At 39.6% G+C, this 14,194-nt stretch overlaps 1 protein-coding gene across 1 annotated transcript; it reads left to right on the forward strand.

The window, feature by feature from the left end:
• Positions 1-401: 401 nt before the first annotated feature.
• On the forward strand, positions 402-13,877 carry LOC104347958 (granulocyte-macrophage colony-stimulating factor receptor subunit alpha-like). The gene is made up of 9 exons (XM_086464469.1): positions 402-434; positions 3,936-4,065; positions 4,158-4,333; positions 5,708-5,847; positions 9,452-9,490; positions 10,879-11,008; positions 11,443-11,539; positions 12,414-12,495; positions 13,648-13,877. The coding sequence occupies exons 2-9, from the start codon at positions 3,938-3,940 to the stop codon at positions 13,720-13,722; spliced, it is 867 nt and encodes a 288-aa protein (XP_086320595.1). The 5' UTR covers positions 402-434; positions 3,936-3,937; the 3' UTR covers positions 13,723-13,877.
• The last annotated feature ends 317 nt before the right edge of the window (positions 13,878-14,194 follow it).

The raw sequence follows: 14,194 nt of genomic DNA on the forward strand, positions 1-14,194 counted from the left end.
TTGTTTTGTTGCAGAAAAGGACAATTTCTTTAACTTTGTTATTGTTAACTTGAACATTTCTCTGACTGCTTGAGAAGTCTATCTAATCTTAGAATCATAGAATCATAGAATCTTCTTGGTTGGAAAACACCTTTAAGATCATCAAGTCCAACCATTATCCTAACACTACTAAGCCCACCACTAATTACCCTAACACTACCAAGCTCCCAACAGAACTGAGAGATGGTTAGATGGTGTAGAAGGTGGTGTATGAGCAGGTCAGACTACACAAATTTAGGTGAGAGTTGTTCACACTGGCATCTTTCACCTTGAGCAAGTTTCACTGTTCTCTGTCTCCAAGGAGGAAGAGATGGTTTCTCCTTTTGCACTCATCTTCATGACCCAGTGGATGTTGCTGATCACCCAGTTGTGTGTTGGCTGGCACTGCACAGACTGTGAGTATAACAATTTCATCAGGCAATCCTCTGTGGTGGAGCGAAACATCTTTCTCATTACTATTAGTTGTGCTTAAGTTGCCTAGCACCTTAGATGTGCTAGGTGGTAACAACTGCACCCAAAAATCTGGGAATCAGTCCTGCACCTTACTGATCCTATTGTGTGACACTTGCAGCAGAGATCTTAGATTCATCCATTAGAAATGTGATACTGAATCAGTGGAAAATGGAACTGAGGTGGATGAGCAGCACGAATTTCACTGAGGACTGATGTTCAGTGACAGCAGGAGATCTTACTGAGACTATAACGGTACATTTGCTGTATAAATTTTTAACAGGAATAAATCATTACAATTCCTTCTTTTTCTTACATATTCTTAAGTGACTGAAAAAAGTATCCTTGGTAGGAACAAGATAGTCTGTATTTACTGATTCTATTATGTGACACTTGCAGCAGAGATGCCAAACTCTGTAAAGTTTTAACAGAGGTCAATCGTTACACTTCCTTCTTTTTCTTACATATCCTTAAGTAACTGAAAAAGTATCCTTGGTAGGAACAAGACAGTCTATGTTTTAGCAGACTTTTCTAGTTTTTGTTGAAGCCTATCTTGGTACTGAGGCTTATCTGCCCTCTCTAGCTGTTCTTGGAACATTCTTGCCTTCAGAGGACTCTTATGGATTCACGGTGTTGATGGGACTGAAGTGTAAGATTGTCTCTTTTCCTGGTCTCAGAGGAACTTTCATGAGAAGTATCTCATGCTGTGCAGATGGGAATTTTTAAGTACAAAGGATAGATTGAATAAGATACATGAGTCGTTGCTGACTTACCTAAAAACATGATATAAGCATTCACAGACATTGGAAATGCAGTAATGTGCTTGCTCAGGGATGACTGATGTGACACAGAAGCCTGTGAAAACATGTTTGTGGAATGACTCTTGAGGGCCAAGCAGGTTCATACAATCATAGAACAGTTTGGGTTGGAAGGGAGCTTTTAAAGATTGTCTGATTCAACCCCCTTGCCATGAGCATGGACATCTTTCACTAGGTCAGGTTGCTCAAAGACCCATCCAACCTGACCCTAAACATTTCCAGTGAAGGGGCAGCCACAACTTCTCTGGGCAACCTGTTCTAGCATCCTACCATCTTCGTCATAAAAAAATTTCTTGCTTAAATCCAATCTAAATCTACCCTCTTTCAGTTTGAATCCATTGTCCTTTGTCCTGTCACTACAGGCCCTGGTAAATAGTCTCTCTCCATCTTTCTTATAAGCCCCTTTTAGGTATTCAAAGGCCACAATAAGGCCTCCTCAGAGCCTGCTCTTTTCCAGGCTGATCGACCCCAACTCTCTCAACCTGTCCTAATAGGGGAGGTGTTCCAGCCCCCTGATCATTCTTGTGACCCTCCTGTAGAAATGCTTGAACAGGTCCATATTCTTTCTTGTGCTGGGGACCCCAGAGCCAATTCTATCAGGACCCTGGGATGCATATCGTTGGGTCCCAGGGGCTTATGTACGCTCAGGTTCTTCAGGTGGTCTCAAACCTGATCCTCTCTTATGATGGGAGGGACTTCATTCCCCCAATTCCGCATTGAGATTCAAGGACTTGAGAGATGTGGGAAGAGTGATTTCCAGTGAACAGTGAGGCAAAAATTCTTTGAACACCTCAGCCTTGTCCATGTCACTTGTCACTAGTTCTCCTGTGTTATTTATCAGGAGCAGTACACACCTGCTTTATCTTTCTTTTCTGACCATTGTACTTGTAGAAGTCCCTATTATTGTTTTTCACATTCCTTGCCAAATTCAGCTCCAAATCAGATCCAAACTTCTGATAGCAGACAAGTGATCTAGGACTCAGATCTTGTGTAAATGGAGGAAGCTCTGAACTCTTCATCTTACGCTGGTAAAGGTTCATTATCCAAAACTTCTGGAAAGGGAGTTCTTGAGCCAGGGAAGACATCAGTACCTACTTCACTAATGTAGTGGTCCCACTGTTACAAACCAAGCTTAAGCCTTTTCTACTGGGAGCAGCGCTCTGTAAACCAATAGATGAAAAACTGAAAAGTAAACTTCTGCATGACATTTTTCAAGCAGAGAATATGAAGTGCATGTTTGGAAAAATAGCACCTCTTCTGCACAAGGGGGCAAGCTTTTCTATTACAGCAGTGAACATGAATGGCACATATTCAGGCATATGCAGATATATTGCTCAAGGTAGTATGCTAGACTTTGGGAAAGGATTTGTGTACTTCCAATGGCCTGGGAGTAAAATAAAAACTGAAACCCTTCATTCCTTAATTCATTTGTTTCCTGTAGGATGAACAAATTCTTGTTCACAGCCTTATGGCAATGTTTCTGTGAAAAAAAAAAAAGGAGTTTCCTACTAGTTCAGCAATTCTTTAGTCCTCAGTTGACACCTTTCTTGGTGCTGTCTTTTTAATTGCCAACTCTCTTTTAGTTGTCTGTGCTAATATTATATTGGCTGCATTTGAATATCTTTAAAATGTTATGAAAATCCAAGTGAAACAGATTTGTGGCTGTAGTTTTGAAATTCTTCCTTGGGAAATCTGTGACACCTTGAATTTTGCCATGGTGTAACTTACGGTGTAAGGCCCAACATTTTGCAGTGTCCCACACACGATAATGAAAGATCTGACAGAATTTACTCCTCTTTGTATGAGAAGGGTAATATATATGAGACTGTTGAGAGAATGAGGTACAAGATCTGTTCATTTAAGCAATATGGATTTGGCATACATAAAACGGCACTACTTCCTGCCTCATCAAGCTCAAAGTATTTGCTGATTCCTTATAAAAGGATGGATAAGTCATCCTTCTTTTTAAAAGGTATTTTTAGCCTCCTTATTGGGTTTTTTGGGAGTGGAGTAAGTTGTGATCAGGAGAAGATTCCTGATGTTAATCACAGGTGGAAGAAGGTATCACTGCAGATCACAAACACCTCACAAGTTTGCATCTATACCTCCCTGAAGTCTTGAAAAACTTCACAGCTCTGCACTGGGGTTTCTCTCCCTCTCTGGAGTCCACAAGGAAACTCCACATGCTCTCCACTCATTTGACAGGGTGCTGAAGAAGATCCTTCAAATAGAAATGCTATAGCAGGGTGCTGAAGGATGACAGGCAAATGTTTCATTTTGTGGCATTGTGGCACCAGCATCTCTTTTTGAATAGGAACAATCCAAAGCACAAGGGTAGCCACTTAGTTGTCAGCCTGTACTAGAGCAGTCTAGGCTCCCTTGAGATTTATTCTACTAGATGCAGCTATAAGTGTATTTTTGGAGGATTTATCCATGACTAATTTTTCATTGAATCTGACAATGCAAATATCTTCCAGTGTTACTACATAAATGAAGCAACTCCTTCCTAACCCAAGAAATAACCAGCTGAAGCTGCAGGTGACTAACATATTTAAGCATGTGCTATGATCCTCCAGCTTGGAGCAGTCACACAATTTGTCTGCATCAAGGATATTCCTGTGTTTGCAGGCATGAACGGGTCGGCCATTGAAAACTTCTCCTGTGTGATTTATAACATTTCCCTCATGAACTGCACTTGGCAGGCAGGCAGGGATGCTCCAGGAGATACCCAATATTTTCTCTACTGGCAGAACTCAAGGTAAGTAGGTCTGCTTGAGTCTACGGAAGTCTCAATTCTCATTCGATGCATCACACTGCCCACGATTAACTAAAATATCTTGCTATATACAGAGATGACGATGCGATGGAATGTGAGCTTTATATTAAAGACAAAAATGGCAGAAACATGGGATGTAGATTCCATAATGTGAGGATAGAGATTGAAAAAGCTTACTTCCTGGTGAACGGGTCTAGCAAAGACTCCCTGATCCAGTTCTATGATGAGTACATTCAACTGTATAAAATTGGTAAGGAAATAATTTCTTCATGCTTTATTTTCCTTATTGTATGAGGGTAGTAGAGCATTCATCCCTGAGAAGGAACCGAATACTGTGTCTCACCTAGAGTTGAAAGTAAGAGACTATGGCCTCTTCAGGAAAACCTATTTCCCAAGCAAAGGAGCAATGACAGAAATCAAGCAAGAAAGCTTCACAGCTGCAGCCTGCCTCAGGTTCTTTGACAATCTACCCTTACTGGTTTTAGGTCTTTCCCCAGCAAGGTCCACAGGACTTAAGAGATCGTGCTTCCCCCTGCTGTCCTTTCAGTGATGACCGAAGACCTTTCAACATAGGAGACTTTTCAGGACAAGTTTATCTGAGCACTGATTTCTCATTCTCATTGCCGGAGGGGATGGTGTACACTGATACTATACCCTTGATTAAAGAAATTAGTATGTGTACAAAGTAACCTAAGGTTTTCATATGTTCTTTCACTTGTGGTGCTCTACTTCAAAGCATCCTGTGTGATTACTTTTACTGTGGCAAAGCCTTTTTGGCAAAGTCCCACTGTTCTTGGTGTTGCCTCAAAAATGAACAAAAAAGGCTTCGTTCTATAAGCAGAAGGTATTGAGTTGTTATATCACTCACAGTAGATGAAACAAGACTGTTTTTAAGCAAGTAGCATATCACAAATAGGCCAAGCCTGTCTCTAAATATTGATGTAAAGTAGCAGCCTAGCTGAAACTAAGGTTTCTTCTATCAGCCTTTTATCACCCTTTATATCATGAGTGACTGTCTTTTGCTGTTACAATAATCAAGTCCTTGGCGATGACCAAAATAAAAAGGTCCTTATATTTTTACTAATATCTGTGAAATTAGGGGAGATATGTGAAGAAGTTGGCTAGATTCTTAAAACTGAAGTGTCATTCTTAAATTTGTATGGCTAATTTTTTGGAATGGGGGAATAAACTCCATATTTTGCAACACCAAGCAAGCAACACCATCATGTCACAGAAGCATCATGTGAGGAGGCCTGAAGAAAGAAATTACTTTGGATTTCCTACATTAGGGTTAGCATAATTTTACTCTTCTGCAGTTAAAAACATCATTATAAAAAGAAGACAAACTCTACCTTATTCATCTAGAAAAGTAAATAGAGGGGGCTTGTACATTTGTATACACCTAAGTCATGTTCCCTGGCTTAGTCCCTGTTTTTTTCTGATCTTGGGGACAGGATTTAAAGAACTTTAGTCTTCCAATTATTTCTAACAGAGTTCCTAAAAAAAATAGATACAAATTAGTATCTTTCTTCATAGACTTGTTGCTGGCAATTGCACGCTTTTTTACCAAAGCAAAAAGATGTGGTGATCTTAATTATTTGAATTCTTGATTATATCATTTCAGAAAAACTGATGCCTCCATCAAATATCACTGTCAACTGTGATGAAACTAAGAATGATTGCATAATTCAATGGCAAAGACCCCAAATAAGTCATTCTAACAAAGACAAGTGTTTTAAATATGAAATCAACATAAAGTATAAGGTAAGAGGAATTTCTTCACCAACATTTAACATTAATACATTAAATGTTTACATTTACCAATACACATGGATAAAAGGAAAATCAGTCTCTCTTGTATGGCATAGCCTTCCTCATGCATAGCACTATATTCCTTTCTGGTTGTGCCTTTCAGGCACCCTGTTATGTCATACTGCCCCACATTTTTATCCTGTTCCCCCATGTGAGATGTTGCTTCAGATACACTGGATGACTGTGACTGTGTGGCACTAAGAGGAAAAGCATGGTTAATCAAGACTTGAACATATCGCAGTCTTGGCTGTGACAAAACTCAGAAAAGTCACTTCTTTTGCTAGAACCTGAGGGAGTTGTCCTGCATTGGAGTCATTCCTGTGTTGACTGCACTTCTGTGAAAGGGCAGAGCTGGGCTGTAAATACTGAATAGAGAAATGTGCATCTACTTAACAAGTATGAGTTCATGGAGGTGAACGAAATTTCTGTATATATACGAAATGTAAATAGCTTATCCAGGGATCATATATAAGCAACACACCTGTAGGTCCAAAAGTTGAAACCATATAATGTTAAATAAAAGGAAAATAAATGTGAAAGAAAGCAGAATGACAGTGTGCATAAGCACAAGTTATTGAGGGAATGATTTAACCTACTGAAAATTAGATTCAGACCCTGGCTTTGGAAGTCTTTTTACAGCACTAATGAAAGGATGAGATTGCTGTGTTCTGCTGCAAGAGGAGTAGACCTAAAAACTACTGCAACTGTGGCAGAATTGCGTGAAATGGCCACAGGGTGGCAGATAGTGACTACAAAGGAAAAACCTGACTCTACTACAACAAGATTCGGCCACTTCGTGGCTGATTGAAGGAATTGCCTAGGTTTCAGTTATTTGGAACAACTTAATCTGGATCGGGCTTGCTATTTCATTGATAAGTTTTCTTGTAAGCCCAACTAACTGCTACAAAACTGCATTACTTCTCTGAATCCCTTGGCGGTTGCAGCAAAGAAATCTTATAGAAAACTCTGTGTGACATTGGAATAAAAGTACATTGCAGTAAAGCAATATGCCTAATATTCGGTTTATAAAGAATATTCAACTCACACGTAGTCTGAATTGCCTAGCATTTTTGGAATAATTATTAGCAATTTTCATGTTACTAATTATGTCAAGGTCCAGCAATTACTGTATTGCAAAATTTGTTGCTTTACCACTGCCTGGTGTAATCTTGCATTGTTTTACTAATACACTGTGACCAACATATATTGTATCACAGTTACCCTTTAAACTTTATTTTCACAATTGTAAAGTACTTTTACTTGCATCGGGAGCAGACAAAAAAATGATAACACCATGAGTAACATAATTTCAATCACATTTTTTCATGTCTGACACAGATAAACTAAATTTGCTGCGAATCTTGGATTCATCCTTAGCAATGTTTTAAGTTAAGGCTTTATAGACCAGGATATCTGGGAAATAGGAAGGCAAACTTTACCAGCAAAAACTGAGCTAAAAAGGCACCAAGTACCTCAGCCTTTTCCATGTCCCTTGTTACTAGGTTCCCTCAACTCAGTAAGCAGCAGGCCTGTATTCTCCTTAACCTCCCTTTTGTTGCCAGTGCACTCACAAAAACCTTTCTTGTGTTCACCTCCCTCACAAGTCTCAACTCCAACTGAGATTTGCTTTCCTGACTGCATTCCGGCATGTGCAGATGATGTCTTGGTATTCCTCCCTAATCGCTTCTTCTACTTTCTGCATACATCCTTTTTTTCTTTAAGCTCCGACTCAAACTTCATGTCCTGTCATGCTCACCTGGCACATTTGCTCAATTTTTCTGCACACCAGAATGGACCATTTTGTGCTCTGAGGAGGCTATCTTTGTAAACCAACCAGCAACTCTGCCCTCCAGGGCACTTTCCCCAGGGTACCAGGGCCTGCAGCTGTGACACTTTCTCAAGCTGCCTGAAGCATCTCATCTGCTTCCTTTTCTTGATCGGGAGATCTGGAACAAACACCTACTACGTTGTCACCTGTGTTGGTCTGTCCTCTGATGTCTACTCACAAGCTCTTATACTGGTTCATCACTTGTCCCAAGACAGAGCTCTATGTATTCAAGGCACTCCTTTACACAGGGCACAAGGCCCAGATTAGTAAGCCTCTTTGCAAGGACACTCTCACCCCACCTGGTGAGATGCTCCCCATGCCCACTCAGTAGCCCCCGTTTCTTAAAGAGTCCCAAGGTCGTAGAAGTCAACTGTTGCTGTGACACCAGCCACCCAGGCATATGTTAACCTGCTGGATGAGAGCCATTCTGCTCAAGCCTTTCCCTCCCACTGGAAGGACTGAGGACAAACCATCCGGGCTTCCTGCCCTCCACCATTCCCCAGCGTTCTGCAATCACCCTTGACACCATGCAAGTTAGCCCTGCCCGTATCACTGGTGCCCACACAGAAGAGCAGGAAGGGGTAATAGATCAATGGCCAGATAAGTCTGGCATTCTTTCTGCAGCGTCCTAGATCCTGGCTCCCAGCAAGCAACAAACCTCCATCAGGTCACGTCAGCAGACTGGTGCCACCATCCCCTGCAGGAAGGAGTCTCTTTTAACTGTCATACACATTTTCTTCTCCACTTTTTTAAATGTAGTACCCTTTAATACATCTCTTCTTCCAAAATTTGCAAAAGACCAGCTGTCCTTCTGGAACTCCACGTTCTGAAGTCTTCCATGACCTCATTGTTTTCATATCTCATATATTATTTTAGTATAAACACAAGAAAAGGGAGAGTATATTGTTGCACTTTCTCCTAGATTGATCACTGTGCTGAAGCTAGATTGTTTACAGATTCTAAAAGCTGTCCTGTACAGCAGCATGCCTTGCAAACTCATGTTCAGGTGCCACATGAGCATGAATGCAGTCTGATAAATTTTCATTTTGTTTTAAAAATAGAATAATACAGAAACCAAAATAATTTCAAAAATACATAACTGACAGGCTAATGGAGATCACTAGTTGTGTGTGGTCACCTCATTACTACTACACCTCATGGTAGTCATTATGGCTATTCAGAAGAGACGAGTGAATTTTATTGTGTCTACCAAAACTGTAGTTGGAGGGCAGCCTAAAATATCTGTGAATCCATGTCAGTCCTGAATATTTTTATCTGAGGGAAAGGAAACAATATTTACATAGTATTTGCAGTTATATATAGTGACATTTATTGAAAATATAAGCACTAGATGTAAACTAAAAAGTTTATTTCACAGATTTTTTTTTTTTTTTTTCTGGTATGTGTAAGAATAAAGTTACAGCTTTCACTGATGTCTGGTTTGCTTGTGTTTCAGTTTAATCACCAAACTGAAATAAAATTTATTTCTCAGCTCTGGTGGTAAGGAAGACAACTACTTTTCCGTAGAAGGATTAGCTACCATATAAACTTGGCATTGTAGAAGAATTATGTATTAGATACTAAATGTTAGATAAATTACTAGTTCTTCTGAACAAACTGCCAAATAGATAAGAGTAATGCAGAAAAAGGGGACAGTAGATCAAAATGACTGATTATCTAAACACAAAAGAAGAAATCGTAAAAATAGATTTTTTTCTCAATTTACAGAATAATCCAATGGGAAAAACCAAATATACTTCTATACAAGTAAGTCTACTTGTTCTATTAATAACCAATATATGTTAGTTTCATAGACACTTGTGAAAAGCAAATAGTATGCAAATGTCTTTAAATCAGTACATGTTCAATGTCCTATGCTTTATGGGATCCTTATTTAGAAATTTCATGAATGTGTCAAACTGCTGAATCATCACAGAATTTTATTATTGTTCTGTCCTGGTTTCGCTGTGACAGAATCACAGCCCAGCCATGCCGGGCAGCCTATTGGCAGTTTTGAGTCAGCCAGGGCAGCTGCCCTGAGTCAGCTACAGGTGTAGCCCGTACGGTAGTGTCATGGTCATTATAAAGGGGGAAGGTTGGCTGAGGAAGGGAGTTCCTGGGGGATCCCTGCTGGGGATCCTTCTGCTCCTCCTGCTCCTCCTCTGGCTTCTCCCTGCTCCTGAGGACTGCTCTCCTGGTGATTGTGACTGCTGCATATTTGCTGCATATTCATTTGGCTGAGTATAACTTTGTTGGTGTTAGTGCTGTCTCATTAAATCTGTTTTTGCATAAAACCATGGGTCTCCTCTCCTTTTCCTAATTCCTGGCTGGTGAGGGATCATCATGTGATATAGCAACTGTTAGACTTTGGACCTGGGTACAGGCTAAATGTGGACAATTCTGTAAGTATATTGATAATCTTCCATTTTACACTGTATTGTCCACTCTCTCCCTCAAATATTTGGAACAGAATTTGGCACACATAAGTGACAGCAGAGAAAAGAGACACAGAGAAAACACCTCCTAGGAATCTAATTCTGTAGATGAAAAACAAAGGCCACAAAAACCCTGTGGGATGGAGGCTATCCTCCAGGTATGCTGCACCTCCTTCTAATCAATGCACATCCCACATCCATCCTGAAAGTCCCCAAGAGCAAGCACGTTTCAGTAAATTCTACTAACGCTAAGTACTGCAGTCCTCTATTGTACAGGTTTGGCTGAAAAGTTATAAGCAAAGACTGAGGAAGGTGACTGCACACAGGCAGTTTATTTCTCAAGTCACCCAGTTCTAGCAGTATTGAAATGAGATAGTTGAAGATATTTTTCTGCCTCTGTCCATGTGCCAAGGGAAAAGAAAATCAATAAATCAGACTATATGATAAGAAATTACAGGATATAGTGTAAAAGATTAAAAGATTCTACACTTAAAAAGTTTACCAAGTGACAGATTATTTTTGAGGAACAGAGATGTATGCATAATATATACATAATAAACTTGAATATGGTCATTTCTTTCTCCGGAACACCAGTTGACTTTAAGAAGAAATGCTCTCGTAGCCTCATAGAAATTTTACTGGTAAATTACACTTGCCTATTAACACCTAGATATGCAACAAAAAAAACCAAAACAGAACTCAGTTTTGCTCTGTTTTTAGGAAGAGGAAAACAGTCACACATTTCCAAGATCCAATACAAGAAAGAAATACCTCTTGAAAATGAGAGCAGCTGGCAGTGCCTGCTTTGTGAGCCCAGCCTGGGGGGAGTGGAGCACACCCGTAGAGTTTGGTAAGAACAAATCCATGCCTAGGGCTACTCTTCCTCCAGCAATATTCTGTCTGCCTCACACATTGCTGCATACCTACAGACACACAGATATATAAAGGATTGGCAAACATTTTGTTTCACTCCACACTACAGAGAAGAAGGTAAAGAGGTTTAATATATCTTTTAACACTAAGATTGGAAATAAATACAAAAAGTAACACATTTGCAGCTGAAGTGCATACATGTTTGCTGCAAGGGGTGGACAAACAGGCTCAATGTTAATCCCTCCCAGAAGACATTACTGCTAAAGTGCTAAATTAAAGAGTTGATTTTCATACCAAGTGAAACCTTTCAGACTGACATTCACCAGTCAGACACTAGAGTAGATGTTTGACACAGCAGTGCATCTATTCCTCTTTATTAACAATAATACTTGATGGCTGTCTCTCTTTCAGGAAATGAAGAAATTATTTCTTCTTCAGTATGGATTTTACTTGTGGTAACGGTTGTGACACTCTTAGTGGCAATCATAGCAATTCTGTTCTGCAAAAGGTAAACGTAATTTATGCTTGTATTTTATTTTGTGTGGGTCTGTGAAACATCTGCAGTTCTTAAACAAAGTAGAGGTGTCTCTGTAGTATAGACAAAACTTTTTCACTCACACTGTAGTAGAAATCAATCCAAATGAGTGATCCTCAGGCAGGTACTGTTAAAGGTGATGCCAAAAGTAGCTCCCCAGCTGATCCACACAAGTTTTTCCAGTTTTTTTCTTCTGTCTTTCCAGTTCTATTTTCTTCTGTCAACCTGGCAAGGAGAGCAATTATATGCAATTACTTACATTATCAGTACAGCTGCTTGGAATATTTGTAGTGTAGACTGTCTACACAATGGGTTTTTTGATTTCTTGAACTTCTAAATTTAATATGAACACACAGGCTGATTGTACTTACCGGTAAAGATTTTGCAATGTTCACTAGAGTTGTCCTAGCAAACTGAATGCATCTGAAAGCACATAAGGTAAGTAGCTTGCTTCTTCCAACAAACCGTGTAAGTGAAACAGAAAGAAAAGGGATATTCTGCCATATCATGCATTTTGTGTAGAAATACACAGTAATTCAGAGAAGATACCTTTCTTTCAACTTGTTAAATTTTTATACCCGCTTTTTACTGGCTGTAGTGACGTAAAGAGCAGGGCAAATTAATTTTTCTTTCAAAGAAGAAATATTTTAACAGAAAATGAACCAATTTCCATACAAATTCTTAGTGTTTTCCTGATAGGTGTTCATTTGGTGCTGAGATGATGTACCTTCTTCGTTTCTCTTCTATTCTAGAAGAGGCAGATATGCGCTGTTTCAAGGGTGAAATGGTTTTAACACATGAAAGTTGCTTAATTTTTCTTTTCTATTCCATCCCTTTTGATATCCAGGACTGGCTGCTGGAAAGCAGCATTTCCACAAATCCCAGAGCCAAAAAATACATTTCATGGACTGCCTGATACAAGTCCAAAGGTATGTTCTCTTGCTATTTTATATTAATGTACGAAATACATACAAGACTCTACTGCAGATATTTTTTAAATCATAAGCAGATTAACGCAGAGAGTAACTCTTCTTTTTGCCATATTTTGAGAAATTACAAGAGAAAATCAGCAGGCAAGTCTATTGAGGGAAGTCAAATGCAATGCTCTTCCAGAACCAGAGGGTTTCTCTGTTTCCATTCTCACAGATGTAGAGGCTGATGCTCCCGTTAGTAGGTCCAGACAGCAGCAAGGGCTCATTCCCAGGATGAGGCACACACATGTACAATGACACACACAGAGGACACTAATGCACCCAGCCACAAAGACCAGCACAGATGCCTTTACCAGCGTCGTATCAACACCAACAGCAGTCACAAAAATAGGGTCACAGACAGCCCAGTCCTCCTGCTCATCTCCAGCTGAGCAGGGCTGAAGTTTGCCAGTGGTACGTGCGTACACCCTCACTTTCTTCATTCACAACAACCATAAATTCACAAGTTACTCACATCTGATCTTGTGTCCAGACCCTGGGTCCCCCCACCAGGACACCAGCTCTCACCTTGAGTCTCTCCAGGTGTAGATCTCTCACGCACATCCACTAGTCCAGCTTCTGCGAAGTTCACTAGCAAGTTACACACAGGATAGAAAGCAAGGTGACACAGAAGACAGTTCAAAATAGGATTTTGTAAGGTAACAGGACAGACTGCAGTGGTCACACACAGCGTTTGACCAGACCAACATACCAACCCTTTTCTTGTCCACCAGTTTGTCATGTCATGTCCAGTAATTTCTCACAGTCTGTTCAATTAGCTAAATTCAGGTTAATGTGTACCCATGTGCTTTCACACATTAGCGAAGGTACTCTTTTTGTATTGATTCATTTGAGACTATCTGTCGTAACCTGTGTGCTGCATTGGAGAAAAGCACGCCTTCTCCCTGCCCACTTCCAGGCCATTCAAAAACCATGTGTCATTATTACAAAGTTGCTGAGACCTCACTGTTATGTTCAGCTAAGGAAAACTTATCAGCTAAGGAAAAAAAGAAGTGAACTATTTCTATAAAACATTTAACAAAAGTTGAAATACTCTCAGAATTGTGCATAAGTGTACAAAACCAATGGAAGCTTTTATTTTCCTTTCAGCTGATGGAGAGCAAAATTCAGTCAATACCATCTGAAAATGAAGAGATAACACTAGTTGCTGACGTAGTGAAATAACCAAGCAAAACTGAGGAATTTGAAAGTGCCTTTCTTAGCTCAGGCAACTGTGTGTTCCTGTGGAAAGTCTGGAGTAATATATCTGCTTTCTTCACTTTCTTCCTTTTCTTGGCAAAGACAGTAGTACATCCAAGAAAGAATGATACATCACACATAATGTTTTTAAATGCCATTGTCTTTTCTTTTAATTTTTGCTAAATTTAACTGTTTGGGTAACTTGTTCTTATTGGATATCTTCCATTTTGTGAATACAGTTGATATATTTCAGTCAAGAAATTTTAGTTACATTTCAGTTGTTTAAGAAAAAATAATGGGTTTGTCTCATATTAAAAATATAAGAATGAATTTATTAAGACGAATACAAAAATTTTAAAAAATGCCATTGTTCTGCTGTCATGAATGGGGCTATTCATACTTGAAGTTTCCTCGAAGCCCTTAAAGCACACATAGGCAACTGAAAAATTGAGAACGG

Source organism: Leptosomus discolor, chromosome 1 (assembly GCF_034619465.1).
Source record: "Leptosomus discolor isolate bLepDis1 chromosome 1, bLepDis1.hap2, whole genome shotgun sequence".
In the NCBI taxonomy this organism is placed as follows: Eukaryota; Metazoa; Chordata; class Aves; order Leptosomiformes; family Leptosomidae; genus Leptosomus; species Leptosomus discolor.

Coding starts and splice junctions, on each gene's coding strand:
- LOC104347958 (XM_086464469.1), top strand. CDS start 3,938: ATGAACGGGTCGGCCATTGAAAACTTCTCCTGTGTGATTTATAACATT. Junction 4,066..4,157: donor CTCTACTGGCAGAACTCAAG/GTAAGTAGGTCT, acceptor TGCTATATACAG/AGATGACGATGCGATGGAAT. Junction 5,848..9,451: donor AAATCAACATAAAGTATAAG/GTAAGAGGAATT, acceptor CTCAATTTACAG/AATAATCCAATGGGAAAAAC.